General features: G+C 32.8%; 1 protein-coding gene across 1 annotated transcript; it reads left to right on the top strand.

The window, feature by feature from the left end:
- The first annotated feature begins 1,701 nt into the window (after positions 1–1,701).
- On the top strand, positions 1,702–5,973 carry LOC123889141 (laccase-17-like). The gene is made up of 6 exons (XM_045938363.1): positions 1,702–1,891; positions 2,003–2,154; positions 2,553–2,797; positions 3,204–3,332; positions 3,840–4,796; positions 5,534–5,973. The coding sequence occupies exons 1-6, from the start codon at positions 1,799–1,801 to the stop codon at positions 5,662–5,664; spliced, it is 1,707 nt and encodes a 568-aa protein (XP_045794319.1). The 5' UTR covers positions 1,702–1,798; the 3' UTR covers positions 5,665–5,973.
- Positions 5,974–16,509: the final 10,536 nt, after the last annotated feature.

The following is a 16,509-nucleotide window of genomic DNA, read 5'->3' on the forward strand; positions in this document are numbered from 1 at the left end:
TAAATTAGTAATTTTCACTACAAAAAAAGTTTCACTTGCGACAGATAACCTGTAGCAGCTCCTATAAACCGTCGCCGCTATTTTTATTTGTGAGGAATACAACCGTTTCTTCTAAACCGTCGTGGCTTAGAATAATATTAGTAATATATTTTAGGCTTAATTAATAAAATGGTCCCTTAAAGACATTTTTGGTTTCAGATTGGTCCCTTAAAGAAAAAAAGGTCCAAATAGGTCCCTTAAAGAAAAAAAAGTCCGAATAGGTCCCTTAAAGACATCTACGTTAATCAGTTTGGTCCCTAAAAAGAGGTCTAAATAGGACCAAACTGATTAACGGATATGTCTTTAAGGGACCTATTCGGACCTTTTTTTCTTTAAGGGACCTATTTAGACCTTTTTTTCTTTAAGGGACCAATATGAAACCAAAAATGTCTTTAAGGGACCATTTTATTAATTAAGCCTATATTTTAATATATTAGTAATAAATTAACTATTTATATATATATTGACCCCATTAGTATAATATTATTGACCCCACATAAAGACAAACTAAAACTGCAATGACCAAAAAAAAAAACCTGCAATGAAAACTTCTTAAAAAAAAAATTAAAATTATAATGCAAACTTAATTATACACTAGAATAAATTATTCCTATTTTGTCCAAAAACATTATTCTATACTTTATGTACTGGTTTAACTTTTTGCTATATAATTGTACACCTTTTTTAATTACTATTTTTTTGCTTAGCTATAATATGATTTTTTTTTTTACTAAGCTATAATATGATGTTATAATTTTACAGCTTATGCATTTATATAATTTTGTATAACTATTTATGGTAAATAATGTATCTTCTAATTCCCATAAGTTTGACTTAGTTGGTAGGAGTATCACATTATATATGTAGAGTGAAATTCGACTTTCGGACACTGCACCTATTAATCTTAAGGGTGAATTTCTAGTCATTAAATTACTTGACAAAAAAAATCGACCCCACTTATTGAAATTCCTGGATCCGTCCCTGCTTGTGTTGATATCAAAATGTGAATTGAAAATCTATGTTCAATATGATTGTGTTGATCATTCTTGTTGCAATTTGAATGAAGCCTATTTTACTGTAAAAATGATAAAATTGTTTCTTACATTCTGAAAATTGATACAAAACACAACTGTAAAAATTATCAAGAGTTGCATTACTAAAAAAATGTTTTATTGTGCATATATGTTTAATATAAATAACTACTACTCCATCCGTGACATTTATTAAATAAATTTTACCGTTTAAGTTCATTGCATAATTAATGTATCTGAACTATAATAAAAAACCGTCCATCGTGCCATATATATATATATATATATATATATATATATAAGTTTAGCAATAAAAAAACAAAGTATTTGGCGCGCAACTTTAATGAAAATTAGACAAGTGCATCACATATATAAGTAAGTTACTTGGAACAGTTAAGTTCCCAAATTGTAGTAACTAATGGAACAAAGAAAAAAAAACTCAACTTGAATAAATTGACTCTTTATCAACCTTGAGAAAAATTAGTAACCTTTAAAAAGTGATAAATAGTATTTTTGGCTAAATACTCTCATAAGTCATTATGATAACTCAAATAATGGCAACCAACCTCATAGAATATTGCTTCACACCCACTCTAAAATTAAATTAGACCTAAACCATGTTCACCAAACAATGTGATTAGACCATCACAAAATGAATCTATGTCACTCACATTTTCTTATATAAACATTTAAGAGCTAACTTTTCCCAACCACAACTAAGAACACAAATGAATTTTTTCAAAGTTCTTTTGTTTGGTTTATGTGTTATAACATTGTTTCCTGAGCTTGTAGTTTGCAGAACAAGGCACTATACATTTAATGTACAATATCTAAATTCATGCATGCATAATACAATATTAAGTTTACTATTTCTATCATATTTGCATTTTCATCTAATATTTCTACTTTGCATTGCATTTTTCATGTACCAGATTGAGTATTTGAATGTCACAAGATTGTGTCACACAAGAACTATTTTGAGTGTAAATGGGAAATTCCCAGGACCTCGTTTAGTGGCAAGGGAAGATGATACAGTTTTGGTCAAGGTGGTTAATCATATCTCAAACAATGTAACCATTCATTGGTATGTATATATGCATCTACTTAGTTTTAAATTGTAGTATGCAACTTTAAATATGCAATTAGGACTGCAATAAAAATTTTGTGGCCTCCACTGGCATCGCAGCCGCAATTTCGATTGCATCGTCTTAACTTTTTTGTATTTTATTGCAATATAAAGGTTCGCAGTGTAACCGCATTTTAAAATAATACTTTTTAGTATTGTTCTAAATTGCAGTTGCGATTATGCTGGGAACTTCGATATTGCGGCCAAATGTGACCGATATAGTTTTTTGTTGCAAAGATCTCTAAAATGTTTATATTGCGGTCACAATTGTGGTTGCAGATTACAATCGAAAGTGATCGCCTCATATTATATATTATCATGGAAATTTTATTTATGGTGATGTTGGATTTTTGTAGGCATGGAATAAGGCAGAAAACAACTGGTTGGTCTGATGGACCAGCATATATTACACAGTGTCCTATTCAAACAAATCAAACTTACACATACAACTTCACCATAACTGGACAAAGAGGAACCCTATTTTGGCATGCTCACATATCTTGGCTAAGAGCAACACTTTATGGACCTATCATCATTCTCCCTAAGCACAATGAATCTTATCCTTTTCAAAAACCATATAAAGAAATCCCCATCCTTCTTGGTATATATAGTTAATGGCTAAAGTCCACGGTTCTAAATTGCGGTTGCAGTTACATTGTGAACTTTAGTATTGCAACATAATGTGGCCAATGTAGCCACAATTGCGGTTGCAATGTTGTTGTGAAGACCACTAAAAAATTTATAGTGCGTCTGCAATTATGTGAAGCACTAACACTCCTTGAGATTAAGTGTGTCCTGGTGTTGGACACTGACATGACACCGACACTTATAATTACATTAAATTGTGTCATTTTCTCAAATTATTATTGGTATCGACAATGTATGTGTCGTGTCTGTGTCCGTGTCCGTGCTTCATAGACCGCAATTTAGAACTATGTTAATGCAACTATTTTGACAAATACTTATATTTATATAGTGATGTAACTTGCATAGTTGTGAAATTTCAGGTGAATGGTTTAATGTTGATCCAGAAGCTGTTATAAATCAGGCATTGCAGACAGGAGGGGGACCAAATGTATCAGATGCATACACCATCAATGGCCTTCCGGGACCATTCTATAATTGTTCCTCTAAAGGTATAAAAACAAGCTTGTAATATGGCAGAGTATCTACAATTTTTCAAACATATGGAAAGTGTGTAGGAAACTTAATGCATTATTTGCAGTTGGACTATGACATTTCCAATTTTCACCTTTATCTTGTAAGAGTAGTAACTGACTAGGTATTTGGACACAATATAAGTGCAAAGTGCTAAATACATCACTAATTATTTTTTATGTGAGCAAGTAAATTGGTCCTCAAAATTATAAGCATTGGTCAAAATAGTTTCACATTTTTTCAAATTGGCAGATATATATCTTCAAAATTGTAATGTGGCATGTTAATTAGACATGTCACACTGCATATTGATCTCGTATCAATGTTTAATTCAATGGCGGAGCCAGGACCCTGTGGCAGTGCCACTAGTTAACTAGACACTAATTTGTATTTTAAATTTACTAGACACTATAAAATAAATGACTATTCATCTATGATAAGCCACTAATTTTTTGAATTTTTTTTTGTATTCATGGTTTTTGTAGATACATTCAAACTAAAGGTGAAGCCAAACAAGACATATCTACTAAGAATAATCAATGCAGCACTCAATGAAGAACTCTTCTTCTCCATTGCAAATCACACCTTAACTGTTGTTGAAGCTGATGCTAGATACATCAAACCATTCAACACAGACACAATCATCATAACACCAGGACAAACCACAAATGTTCTTCTCAAAACAAAATCATATTCCCCTAACAACACTCTCCTCATGATTGCTAGACCTTACATTACAGGCCGTGGCACATTTGACAATTCTACCCCTGCAGGTTTCTTGCAATACAAGCAACATAACTCATCAACTAAAAATCTTCCCTTTCTCACACCAACACTTCCATCATTAAATGACACAAATTTTGTATCAAACTTCACAAAAAAATTCAAAAACTTAGCCAATTCTAAATTCCCTATCAATGTACCGAAAAAGATCGACAAATCATTTTTCTTCACTGTTGGATTAGGAACTAATCCTTGTCCAAAAAACACAACATGTCAAGGTCCAAATAATAACACGAAATTCGCAGCTTCGGTGAACAATTTTTCATTTGTTCTTCCATCCGTTTCGATTATGCAAGCATACTATTTCGGAAAATCAAATGGAGTGTACAAAACTGATTTTCCTGAAACCCCTTTGAATCCATTTAATTATACAGGAACTCCACCAAATAACACAATGGTTAACAATGATACAAAGGTGGTTGTGTTGAAATTTAATACTAGTGTTGAATTGGTGTTGCAAGATACTAATATTCTTGGTGCTGAGAGTCATCCTTTGCATCTTCATGGTTATGATTTCTTTGTTGTTGGACAAGGTTTTGGAAATTATGATCCTAATAAAGATCCTGCAAAATTTAATTTGGTTGATCCTGTTGAAAGGAATACTATTGGTGTTCCTGCTGGTGGTTGGGTTGCCATTAGATTTTTTGCTGATAATCCAGGTTGGTACTTATACATGCATGCATATGTTAATGAAATAAGTGTAGAGAAGTGGAGAATTCGGAGTTCGAACCTCGATTTTTTTAATAATATCCCTAGTAGTTATCAAATGAGCTACTTTTACGGGACTATGCCATTGTTAAGTTGTTATTAAGGAAAGTCAAAATTTGAACCTATAAAATTCTAAAACAGTAAGTGTTTGAAAGTAATTAAGGTTTTTAACTATCATGTTTTCTTAACTGTGTGTAATCATCATAGAAAGTCAACAAGTGTTTTTTAAGAAAAAGGTACAATTGACAATATGACTATATTATATATACACCATTCTCTTTTGGAAGAAAAATTATAAGCTACAAGCTCATAAACTACTTAAAATAGCATTTGAAAAATAAGTTATAAGTTCTTTGTAAAAACATTTACCAAGTAGGTCTTTTTTGGTCCTGTGAGCTTATAAGCTATAAGCTCAAAATTTGACCTTACCAATCAGAGTTTAGCTGGAATGATTCTTTTAAGTCTTAAAAAATTTTTTTTCTCTGAAAATGTAATATATTTTTATTTCAATCCCTAACACATATAGTTAACATTACCCTTATAAAAAAGTCAGAATTCATGAATATATAAAATCAAAGCCATTAAATTTGTGTCAAAAGGTAGCATGTTTGTAAAGATGTATGTCTCTCTCAATCATTGTTGTTTAATATTTATGTAACAATGACATGTGGAGTTTTTGTGAAAACAGGGGTATGGTTCATGCATTGTCACCTAGACATTCATACAAGTTGGGGTTTGAGAATGGCATGGCTTGTATTAGATGGAATTGAGTCCAACCAAAAGCTTCAACCACCACCTTCTGATCTTCCAAAATGTTGACTTTGACTCACCCTTTTCTCTCAACATTCATTCATTGGGACCCTATACTTCCTTTTCTCAATCATTCTCAAATATTTGAAATTCTTTTGATGTGTGTTGAATAAGTTGTGACATGTTTGTCACAATAAGGTTTGGTCTTGTAAATGATTTTGTCTTTGTCTTTAATCTTGATGTTGTTTTCATGTTTGGTTGGCTTGGTTGAGTTGAAGAGAGATGAGATGAGGAGTTCAAGAGTAATATAGTCATAAGATGTTTTACCTTTTTGATTTAATTAATTTCATAATTAATATTTGATTGGTTCCTTTCATATGTTCTATATTTGCTTCTATTCAATTTCTTAAGTCATCTATTATTAGTTGTAAAATGAAATGACCAGTTACCAAAAGAAAAAATTAAAGTCACAAAAAAATGTAACATGAAATGATAATTTCTTAAAGTTTGAACTAATTAAAATGTAAAGGTTACCTTAGATGGTTAACCCTTTTTGGAATGATTATGTCCATTCTCTGTTTCTCTTATTTCTCCCATCAATTGAAGGCAAAATATGTACATGAAATAGTTGATAATAAAGTTAGGTAAACTATTCCACCAAGTTATTGGTACATAAATTAATTAATGTTATCTATTTTATCAGCACAATATTTTTTTTCTTCTGAAAACGTGAGTGATTTTAAAATACATTTGAGAAAGAAGATGCATGCAACTCCTTCATCTGTTATGAAGAGTTCAAAAAATAATGCGAGGTTGCTTGAAAGCCAAGGTAAAAAACTAAGAATCAGTTTTAGGGCAAAGATGATGTCACCCCTTATCAAAAGCAATTTCAACGGCCAAAATAGCTCCCATCAATTCATCATGAAGAGCAAAGAAAACACCAATATTAAAAGCATAGCAGCCTAAAAAATTAACTTGATAGTCTCTAAACACACCACCACATGTTGCATTGCCAAGACTAACGTCAACAATTTCATATAAGTTGCATTTAGTCCAATATATTAAAGGAGGATGCCACAATATCTCTTGACTTTAGGAGTCCTAGGAGGATAAATCTTTACATGAAAAGCTACGAGAATCAACAAAGATTGTTTTCTTCAAAAAAAAAAAACAAAGATTGTATAATTTCCACTTAAAGAAACATTTAAAATAATAAAATTGATAGTAGTTCTCCAATATATATATTTTTATCCTAAAATCTGCAACTATTTCTGCCAAATCAAATAATGTTAAAAATATTTAGGCTTAATTGCATATTTGGTCTTTTATTTTTATTTTAGGTTTTAAATTGGTCCTCTATGTTTTAAAAGTTTCAATATGGTCCCTTATGTTAATGATATTAACATAAGTTCGTCCTTTTTATTAAAGTTTGAGTTAATTTCGTCTAAAACTTCCACATGACACCCTCCTAAGTTGTCATGTATGCAAATTTGTTAGCTACTTGGACGATTTAAACTGAAATTTGACTAAAATGACTAACTTGAAACTTTTTAAACTTAAGGGACCAAATTAAAACCTAAAATAAACGTAAGGACCAAAAATGCAATTAAACCAAATATTTATAATGGCATTCTGGATAACAAGTTTGCCTTGGTCAAACGAACGCATATTTCAAGAGGTGAGGATAAATTGCACAGAACTAGTGTCAACATATATAGCAATGATATGATGCAACCAACTACAGGTTGAACCCTAATATAACTGAAAGGATATAGGTGCCAATGTTAAAAACAATGTTAGAGAGGAGTTTCACATTATTTTTGTCTAAATTTTGTTGCCAATTAATTACAGAGAAAATGACTCGTATCTACCCTACCATTACTATTAACTTCAAAATGAAATCTGATTTATGAGATTGATACTTAAGAAAGCATAGTCAAAATTCATTAATTTCCTAACCAGGACGATAATTGCTTTCTAGAATTCTTACTAATTATGGATTTATTTCTTTGTAAGAATTGCATGATGACAAACTAATAGTCTATGGAATAGGACAACTGTGCTACACTGCTACCGCCACTTAGGGATAATGAAAATCATATGTCAAAAATCATAGAAATATAAAACATTAAGGGTAAAATAACCGATTATCCCAAAAGCTTAAGCTGTTACGATAAAATCATATCAATGGTTTTATATTATTTCTAACACGCCCCATCACGTAAGAGCCTACTTGAACTTGAAGCGTGAATAATGCATAGGCCCACCTACCATGCTTAAATTCCACTTTTTAATTAGAAAGTGAGGGGAGCGAGGATCGAACTCTAGACCACTTAGTCATAGAGGCTCTGATAGGCAAAAGTTATTATCCATAAGCCAAATTTTATGGATGGTACATAAGTTAATCCCAGCCATCAGATTCATCTTCATCATCACACTGTTCATTGCACTGTTCATCGTACTGTTCATCATCATCATCATCATCATCATCATCGCGCTGTTCATCATCTTCTTCTTCTTCTTCTTCTTCTTCTTGATCACTGTTCATCTTCTTCTTCGCGAAAAACGAAACAGTGAAACGCGATCTTCTTCTTCTTCTTTTTTCAATTTCGAACGCGATCTGGAAAATCGAAATCGAAAAATCAAATCTATTCCGATTTCGATTTGATTTGATTCATCTTCGCGAAAAATCAACTCCGATTTGATTTGATTCCAAACGGAAGAGGTTTCGGAAGCTGTAGATTGAGCTTGATGTGCGGTTGGGAAGAACCAGTTCGGAAACTCACTTCTCGGCGTTGAACAAACACTTGAATCGGAGAGAATGTGTGGAAGCTTAGGTGGAGGTTTCCGGCGACGAGTTTCCGAAATGTTAGGAAGTTTTGAGGTTGTTACGGTGGTTGCAGCAGGAGGAGGAGGAGGTGGTGGTGGCTGCTGAGTTTTCTTGTTGAGGAAAACAGAGGGGATGTCGTCGGAGACGGCGAGTGGTTCATAAGAATGAATTTTCGTTACAATTATTCTGGAAACCATTATGCTGGTTAAATGGTTTCAGAGAGTTAAACAGTGAAACCATTTGTATTATAAATTGGTTTTATGTGTTTATTGAAATCAATATTTGTATTATAAAATGGTTTTATTCGTTACAATTCAGCTACGCTCAGTCGCAGCTTCGGCGCGTGTGGCATCAGGGAGGCTCCAATTTTTTCACGTTTTTATATAAAAAGTAGAGAATAATTTTCTGGGAATTTTGAGACCCGTTAGGTATTTTTATGAGACTTTGAACTATTTTTAGTTAATTAAATGAAGTAAATATGCTTTTATAAATATCAAGTTTTAATAAAAAATTTCCAGAATTTTATTTAGGGTATTTTGAATTATTTGGAACGGTTGGAGATACCTCACTCTCTTTGATTTTATATCCTCTTAGGAATATGTACTTTTGTTGTTAAATTAAATCAAGTTAATTGGCTTGGGGTACGGATAAGAGGAGTAGTAGGCTTTTGTTTAAGAGGAGTGAATGACTAATTGAGTTTCAGAGAGTTGTACTATGAAACCATTTTGTTGGTAGATTGGTTTCAGAAAGTCGATGTTTAATTGTTGCTTCAAAAACCATTTTGCTAGTAGAATGGTTTCAGAGACTTGTACTCTGAAACCATTTTACTGGTAAAATGGTTTCAGTGAGTTGATTCGTAATTGTTGTTTCCTAAACGATTTAGCTGGTAGAATGGTTTCAGAGAGTTGTACTCTGAAACCATTTTGCTGGTAGAATGGTTTCAGAGCGTTGATGTTTAATTGTTGCTTCAAAAACCATTTTACTGGTAGAATGGTTTCAGAGAGTTGTACTCTGAAACCATTTTACTGGTAGAATGGTTTCAGTGAGTTGATTATTAATTGTTACTTCCTAAACCATTTAGCTGGTAGAATGGTTTCAGAGAGTTGTACTCTGAAACCATTTTACTGGTAGAATGATTTCAGTGAGTTGATTATTAATTGTTGCTTCCTAAACCATTTAGCTGGTAGAATGGTTTCAGAGAGTTGTACTCTGAAACCATTGAGTTGATGTTTAATTGTTGCTGCTGGTAGTTGTTTCAGAGGTAATTAATTAATTAGTTAACAATATTAATCAAGATTATTATTATTCTTATCATTTCATTTCTAAAAATGGCAACCATTTTTGTGATGATGTTTGCATACTTTTTTTCTCATTGCATTTCAATATAACTTAGTCACGTGTTACTCTGTTTAAATTACCGTTAATCTGGTTTTTTATTTTAGCTTTGTTGGATAGAAACTCAATGTGTTCAAATATTTTATCGAAGATTCAGAATACTCTTAATTAGTTTTCAATTATAAGCCAGTTTTGTAAGGTTAGGTCTAACTCTCAATTCTAAGAGGTATCAGAGTCTACTTTACAATATAGTAAAGCTTTCGAAGAGTTTACAATTACATATTTTTTGTAACAACTAAGTTAACCATAAATACTAGTATGAAAGTATGAAGTGTAAGGTTAGAAAAAAATGAAAAAATGAAGTGTAAAGTTAGAAAAAAAAGTTAAATTATTAACAAAATTCATATTAGCACCAACTCTTCATGTTTGTTTACTAAGCAATTATGTTGGCTTGTGGGGTGTATGACGAAATGGGATGGGGTGTACGAAGAAATTATGTTGGGTTTGGGAGGTGTAGGACGAAATGGGATGGGTGTACGAAGCAATTATGTTGGGTTTGGGGGGAGGTGTAGGACGAAATGAGTGGAGGTGTATAAAGCAATTATATTGGGTTTGAGGAGGGGTGCAGGACGAAATGTGGTAGGGTGTACGTAGCATGGGGGTGCGCGATTTGATTTGGGGGTGCGTGATTTTTGGGCTGCTCTTTTTAGTGGGCTGGGCTGGCTTATGCACCATGCATAAGTAAAGGCTTATGCATATTAACCACACCCGCTCTGATATCATGTCAAATAACTGATTATTCCAAAAGCTTAAGCTGTTAGAATAGAGTCATATCAATGATTTTATATTATTTCTAAGCAACACTATTTTGGAATATAAAACATTAAACATGTAAACATGTTACTTTAGTCCAATTCATAAAATTTTAAATAATACATTGTTAAATAAAATATTAATATATGAGATAAAATTGTAAATCTTAATATGAATTCTTTAGAGTTGCATCGTTAGAGTAAAACATGAATGAATTGCTTCAAAATAATGCGGCTCAATGGAACCTTTAATATAACATTTGAGTGAAGATCATCATTGGAGATGTTCTAAAGTAGGTATGACAATAAAACTTATACATGTGGATACCCGCCCAAACCATATCCATTTTGATTAGGAAAATCCAAATTGAGTGGGTTTGAATTTTTTCCGATTTCAACAGACATGGGTGGGGTGGATAATGGAGATATTAATACTCACCCCGAATCTGCCCTGCCCCGCTTATATACAAATTATATTTTATCTCTCTTAAGTTATAAACCATTGAGCAAACTCTAAAAAGATGTGTTATTTGACAACAATTTTAGGACAACATTCATATCTTTATTTTTATTTTTCAATTGATTATTAAACAAATCATTTTCTCTCTTCTTTTATTTAATAAAATCACACTGTTGAAACAAAATAAGTCCAGACTTCACATTTATTTATTTTCTTAAAAAAAAATACCAAAAATACAATTCAAGTTCATGTGGAGGTGAAGCGGGACGGGAATACCCGAAATCCATCAGAGATACATGAACTCCATCAAACATAAGTTTAGAGTTCTACTTTTTTATACCTGCTCAGAATTAGGATGAGTACGAGAATACTCAAATTTTATAGGTTTAAATTTGAAAACGAAAAATACCATTATTGCTCAGTCCGTTGCCATGCCTACTCTAAAGCGGTCAGACTTGCTCTGACCTATCCAATGTATTATAAGCACAATAATTCTATTTTTTGAATTGGGGAGAGATGGCTGAGTGGACTAAAGCGTCGGATTGCTAATCCATTGTACAAATTTTTGTACCGAGGGTTCGAATCCCTCTCTTTCCTTTATATTGATGGTTGGGTATTTTTTTTCTTTTGTTTTTCTTCCCTGTTTGTTTCATTTTTTTTTAACTAGTTCTTACTAGTTAAAGATGTAAAATAGATAGAAAAACAAAAAAGAGTTCAAAATCCAGGATAAGTAAGAAAAACAAAAAAGATTTTAGGCTTAAATGCAGTTTTACCCCCCCTATTTTGGAAAATGCGGAATTTTACCCCCCCTATTTTAAAATGCGGAATTTTACCCCCCCTATTTTATAATTTGTTGGATTTTGCCCCCCACTAAAATTTTGCACAAAATCTGCTTCTGATCCTCAAGTTCAAAGCTTCGCACAGAACTCAATTTAGATCAATAATTCACCAAACTGGTACCGAAACGACCGCAATCGAGTTATTTTTCCACAGAATCAAACTCCACTAAATTTGGAGTTACAGAGAGAGATTAATTACCGTTTTAGTGAAGGTCTGTTCAAATTAATTATCGTATGAAACTACTACTAGTATTTTCGTCATTCCTCTCACCCTGTAGCTCATTTTTTAATACTATTTACATGTATGAAAATCTAACGAAATTACCCTTGTTGGCATTTCAATTTCGTCGATTTTGGAGTTACGATGGGTTCGGTAGACGATGTTGAATTTTAAGATCACAAGTAGATTTCTGCAGAATTAGTAATTGGACACACCTTCACTAAAACGGTAATTAATCTCTCTCTGTAACTCCAAATTTAGTGGGGTTTGATTCTGTGTAAAGCTAACTCGATTACGGTCATTTCGGTAGCCGTTTGGTGAATTATGGATCCAAATTGAGTTGTATGCGAAGCTTTGAAGTTGTGACTCGAAAGCAGATTTTTGCAAAATTTTGGGGGACATACCTTCACTAAAACGGTAATTAATCTCTCTTTGTAACTCCAAATTCAGTGGGGTTTGATTATGTGGAAAGATAAATCGATTACGGTCATTTCGGTATCCTTTTGGTGAATTATTGATCAAAATTGAGTTGTGTGCGAAGCTTTAAAGTTGTGACTCGAAAGCAGAATTTTAGGGGGGCAAAATCCAAAAAATTATAAAACAGGGGGGGTAAAAGTCCGCGTTTTAAAACAGGGGGGGTAAAATTCCGATTTAATCAAAACAGGGGGGGCAAAACTGCATTTAAGCCAAGATTTTATTATTCTTCACGTTCAGATTACGTCCTGGATTATACAATGTTAGTGTCTGTTGGATATGCCTTGAAATCTCAGTTACAAGAAGTCAGAAATATCTTTGTTGAATCTTTTTGCATCTTTGATGTTTTGAAGATTTTTTGGAAAAAAAAAAATATTTTTTTTTTTTTGGAAGATACTTTGACTTGGATTTGTTTTATTTTAAAACAGATTTGTTACTAGTTTTTTGGCATATATTTTTCTATAAATAGGATCACTTTATTCATAGAAAAATAAGAGAGTGAAAGGAACAATAAGGATTTGCCACCATCAAAGGCTAGGGTTTTAGAGAGAGAACAAAAGAGTTTTCTTTTGGTATAATTCTAGGGCAAAGGTTTATTGTTTGCTTTGTTCACCTTGGGTAGACTAGGTCAAATTGAGTTTCTTCATCACGGGAAGGAATTCGGGATTTGGGTAGAGTTAGGGTTTGCTAATTCTTGTAACCCAAATTTGGGAATTGCTTGTAAGTGACTTATTTGATTCTAGTGGAACGGAGGGCTGCTCTCTCCCCCAGACTAGGTTATTTTAACCGAACTGGGTAAACAAAAATTTGTGTCTCTTCTCTCTTTTATTTGTTTACTTGCTTTTGGATTATTATTATCATCATCTCTATCAACTCTTTGATATTGGTTGCTTGACTCAATTGCTCCACACATCAAGTTTCGTATTGGTGTGATTTTATTAACGAATTCACAACAGTGTCATTTGTTCGAATCCTTACAATGCTTAGTCCCACCCTTATGTGTGTCCCTTACATGACACTAACATTGTATAATCCGGACAAATGTCATCCAGACTTCAATATCCGGAGGAGGGTAAAATTGGCAGAAGAAAAATGTATTTTATACTAACTCATCTATCATTGTGATTACTCACCGTGATTGATTCTAATAAGCACATTATGATGCCAAACATGCACTTAGTATTATTGTCATGAATGAGCAATTTCACACGCATCTTTTCTCATATGTCCAAAGCACAAGAACATGTTCCCTTAATTAACTTCATTTCTCCACACTGATTGTGCAGCCAAATAAACTACAGGGCCAACCGTGTTATGGAACAATGAGAACAACAAAACCCGTTGACACAAGAACTCAATTGCCACCAATTGTTTGTATCAAAATATAACAAACAACGTGTAACTAACTGTAACATACTCCCAGATGCTGCAACATCTGTATGCTGTAGGAATGCTGCAACATTCGGCTTCTGTCAGATTTTGAGACACTTTTACAGACTGCTTGTCATCTTGGGATAAGGTGGAAGAAATGCTTGCAAATCATATGCAGTATGAAGTTCTGAGTATGTCAGAATCCCAGTGACCCACCGTGATTTGTCAAAAGCTACACTCTGTTGCTTCTACAAAATCACGGGAGATAACTGTGATTCTGACGTACTTACCGTGATACCAAACATGCGAGCTAAAGAGTTATTAAGCAACAACTTCCAATGCAAATACAACATAACAAGCTTCCAAAAGTTGTTAATGAATGATGGAATAACAGTAGTTGCTGATAGTTGCGAGCTAAAGAGTTAGATAGTTCTCTTTCTTTATTTTTACAGAAGATAGTTCTCATTTATGATATTATTCTTACACGCATTGTCCACATCAACATCTAGAAGATAATTTGTGAACTACAGCATCATTAAGGAAAGTAATGCAGCAAAAAAGAGATGTGGAAAAGCCAAAAGAAGAAATCTTATATTACCTTCTGAAAGATGTTATAGAGTAATCACAATAACCAGTCTTGAAAATCTACATACAATATATACAACATCCATTGTCAGAACCAGTGTTGTCAAATAGTGGCTATAGTAGTGCTATAGCGTAGCTGAATTTGAACAATGCATTATTGTTCCACAATAGGCTATTTAGTACAAAGGGTTGTTAAATAACGACTTCAATGACGCTGTAGCACTGTAGTATAGCAGAATTTGAAGAAACCACTATTTTTTGCAATCCACAATTGACAACACTGGTCAGAATTATATATAGATCTACTCCTTTATAATTTCTGCTAGAGCATAAGTGCAGAAAAATACTCCTCAAATTCTTCATCAATTGTCGGTGGCCTTATGCTTGAGTCAGCTTCTGCATTTAAAATATTATCATATGTGATCGTAAGAGTTACAAACCAAAATTGTTTATCAAAGGTATGTAACCAACAAGTTCTAGCACGATCCTATCTTTATCATATATTAGCAGTGTAACAGGTACCGAATAATGCATACCTGTTTGGTTTAGTATCAATATTCCGGATGAAAGGGCATACTTGTCAGGTATCACGCCATGAGAAATAAGAAAATCTTCAAGTTCCTTATCAATAAATTGATCATCACTGCTGTCTTTAACATTCTCTGAATTTATCAGAAGATGCTGCTCCGGTATCTCCATAGCTTGTGTATCAGGATCGTCATAGGATGGATTGTATTTGCTATCAAATGTTTCATCTTCACTATAGTTCAACCTATTAACTGTTGATAAATCAAAAGAGTAGTGGTTATCATCAACATTATAAGCATTTCTATTCCTCAATTTCAATTTGTATACTTTTCTTTTACAAAGTATTAGCGGTGTAATCCGTGTAAAAGCACCGGCACTAAAAAAGAGAAACTATATGGATAATATAATGATATGACACATGACCACTTGATCATTCTTTTATTAATATTAAGGGATGTTTGGACTGACTTATTTGAAATTACTTGCTAACATAAGCACTTTTGAGACTGTTTACGAGAGTTTATTATAACATTTTATGATACGTCTATAAGTTGTTTTCTGCTTATTACCACAAGGTGTCCAGGATAGCTTATGAAAACAACTTATAGATTATATGAAAACAATTTGACTTAATTTTATCTTTCCTTATAGAAATAGGTATAAATACACATTTATATGATAAGCCCCAAAAGAAGCGGAAGATTACCACAGAGGGATGTATTTTCAGAATCTGCCTCGAGTTTGGCATCATCATTTACCGACATGGAAGTATCAGAGTCTTCAATAAAACTATTGCTGTCTTTTGCCGATTCGTGTTCGGATCTATCATCAAGGAATGCAGCATCGGTTCTGCGATTAACAGTGTGATTGTTCGCACTCTCTAAAATTGGACTTTCATCAATCATCGATTCATCTTCAGAAGAAGAACTCTCAACCCGGCATTTATGTTTTGGTCTAATCAAATCCAACTGAAAACCTTGTAATTTTCTTTCTTGTTCCATTCAATAATGTTAATGTCACGCATTTCATCCATCTGAAATCTGGCAAGAAGTTTAGGAAAATCTCAGTTGAAAAGAAAATAAATATGAAAAATCATGACAATAATACAAACATGGTTGTCATCCCACTAAAGATCGTTGGGGTATAGAAAGATCCTAGGATTGTAAGATCCCAAAAATTTACTTAAACATAGAAACTTCATTAATATTAAACATAATCAAAACATTAAAACTTCATTAATCATCTATACATAATACTACCTCCGTCCGTATTTTTTTAATAATATATAAATGTAAATATTAGCATATAAAATCTTGTTCAATTTGTTTTGTTTGTAACTGATTATGATGCAGTTGAGTGAATTAAGGAGAGAGGGAATGCAAGTATTTCAATACTCCCTCCGTCCCAATATAATACTCCCTCCGTCCCAAATTATAAGGGAAAAAAGCCCATTTTTTTTG

This window comes from Trifolium pratense, linkage group LG6 (genome assembly GCF_020283565.1).
Source record: "Trifolium pratense cultivar HEN17-A07 linkage group LG6, ARS_RC_1.1, whole genome shotgun sequence".
NCBI classification, from domain to species: domain Eukaryota; kingdom Viridiplantae; phylum Streptophyta; class Magnoliopsida; order Fabales; family Fabaceae; genus Trifolium; species Trifolium pratense.

What these genes read in the sequence shown, in the direction of transcription:
- LOC123889141 (XM_045938363.1), top strand. Translation starts at nt 1,799, where the DNA reads ATGAATTTTTTCAAAGTTCTTTTGTTTGGTTTATGTGTTATAACATTG. An exon ending in AACAATGTAACCATTCATTG is followed by an intron (nt 2,155 to 2,552) that starts GTATGTATATAT and finishes GGATTTTTGTAG; the next exon opens with GCATGGAATAAGGCAGAAAA. An exon ending in ATTTTTTGCTGATAATCCAG is followed by an intron (nt 4,797 to 5,533) that starts GTTGGTACTTAT and finishes TTGTGAAAACAG; the next exon opens with GGGTATGGTTCATGCATTGT.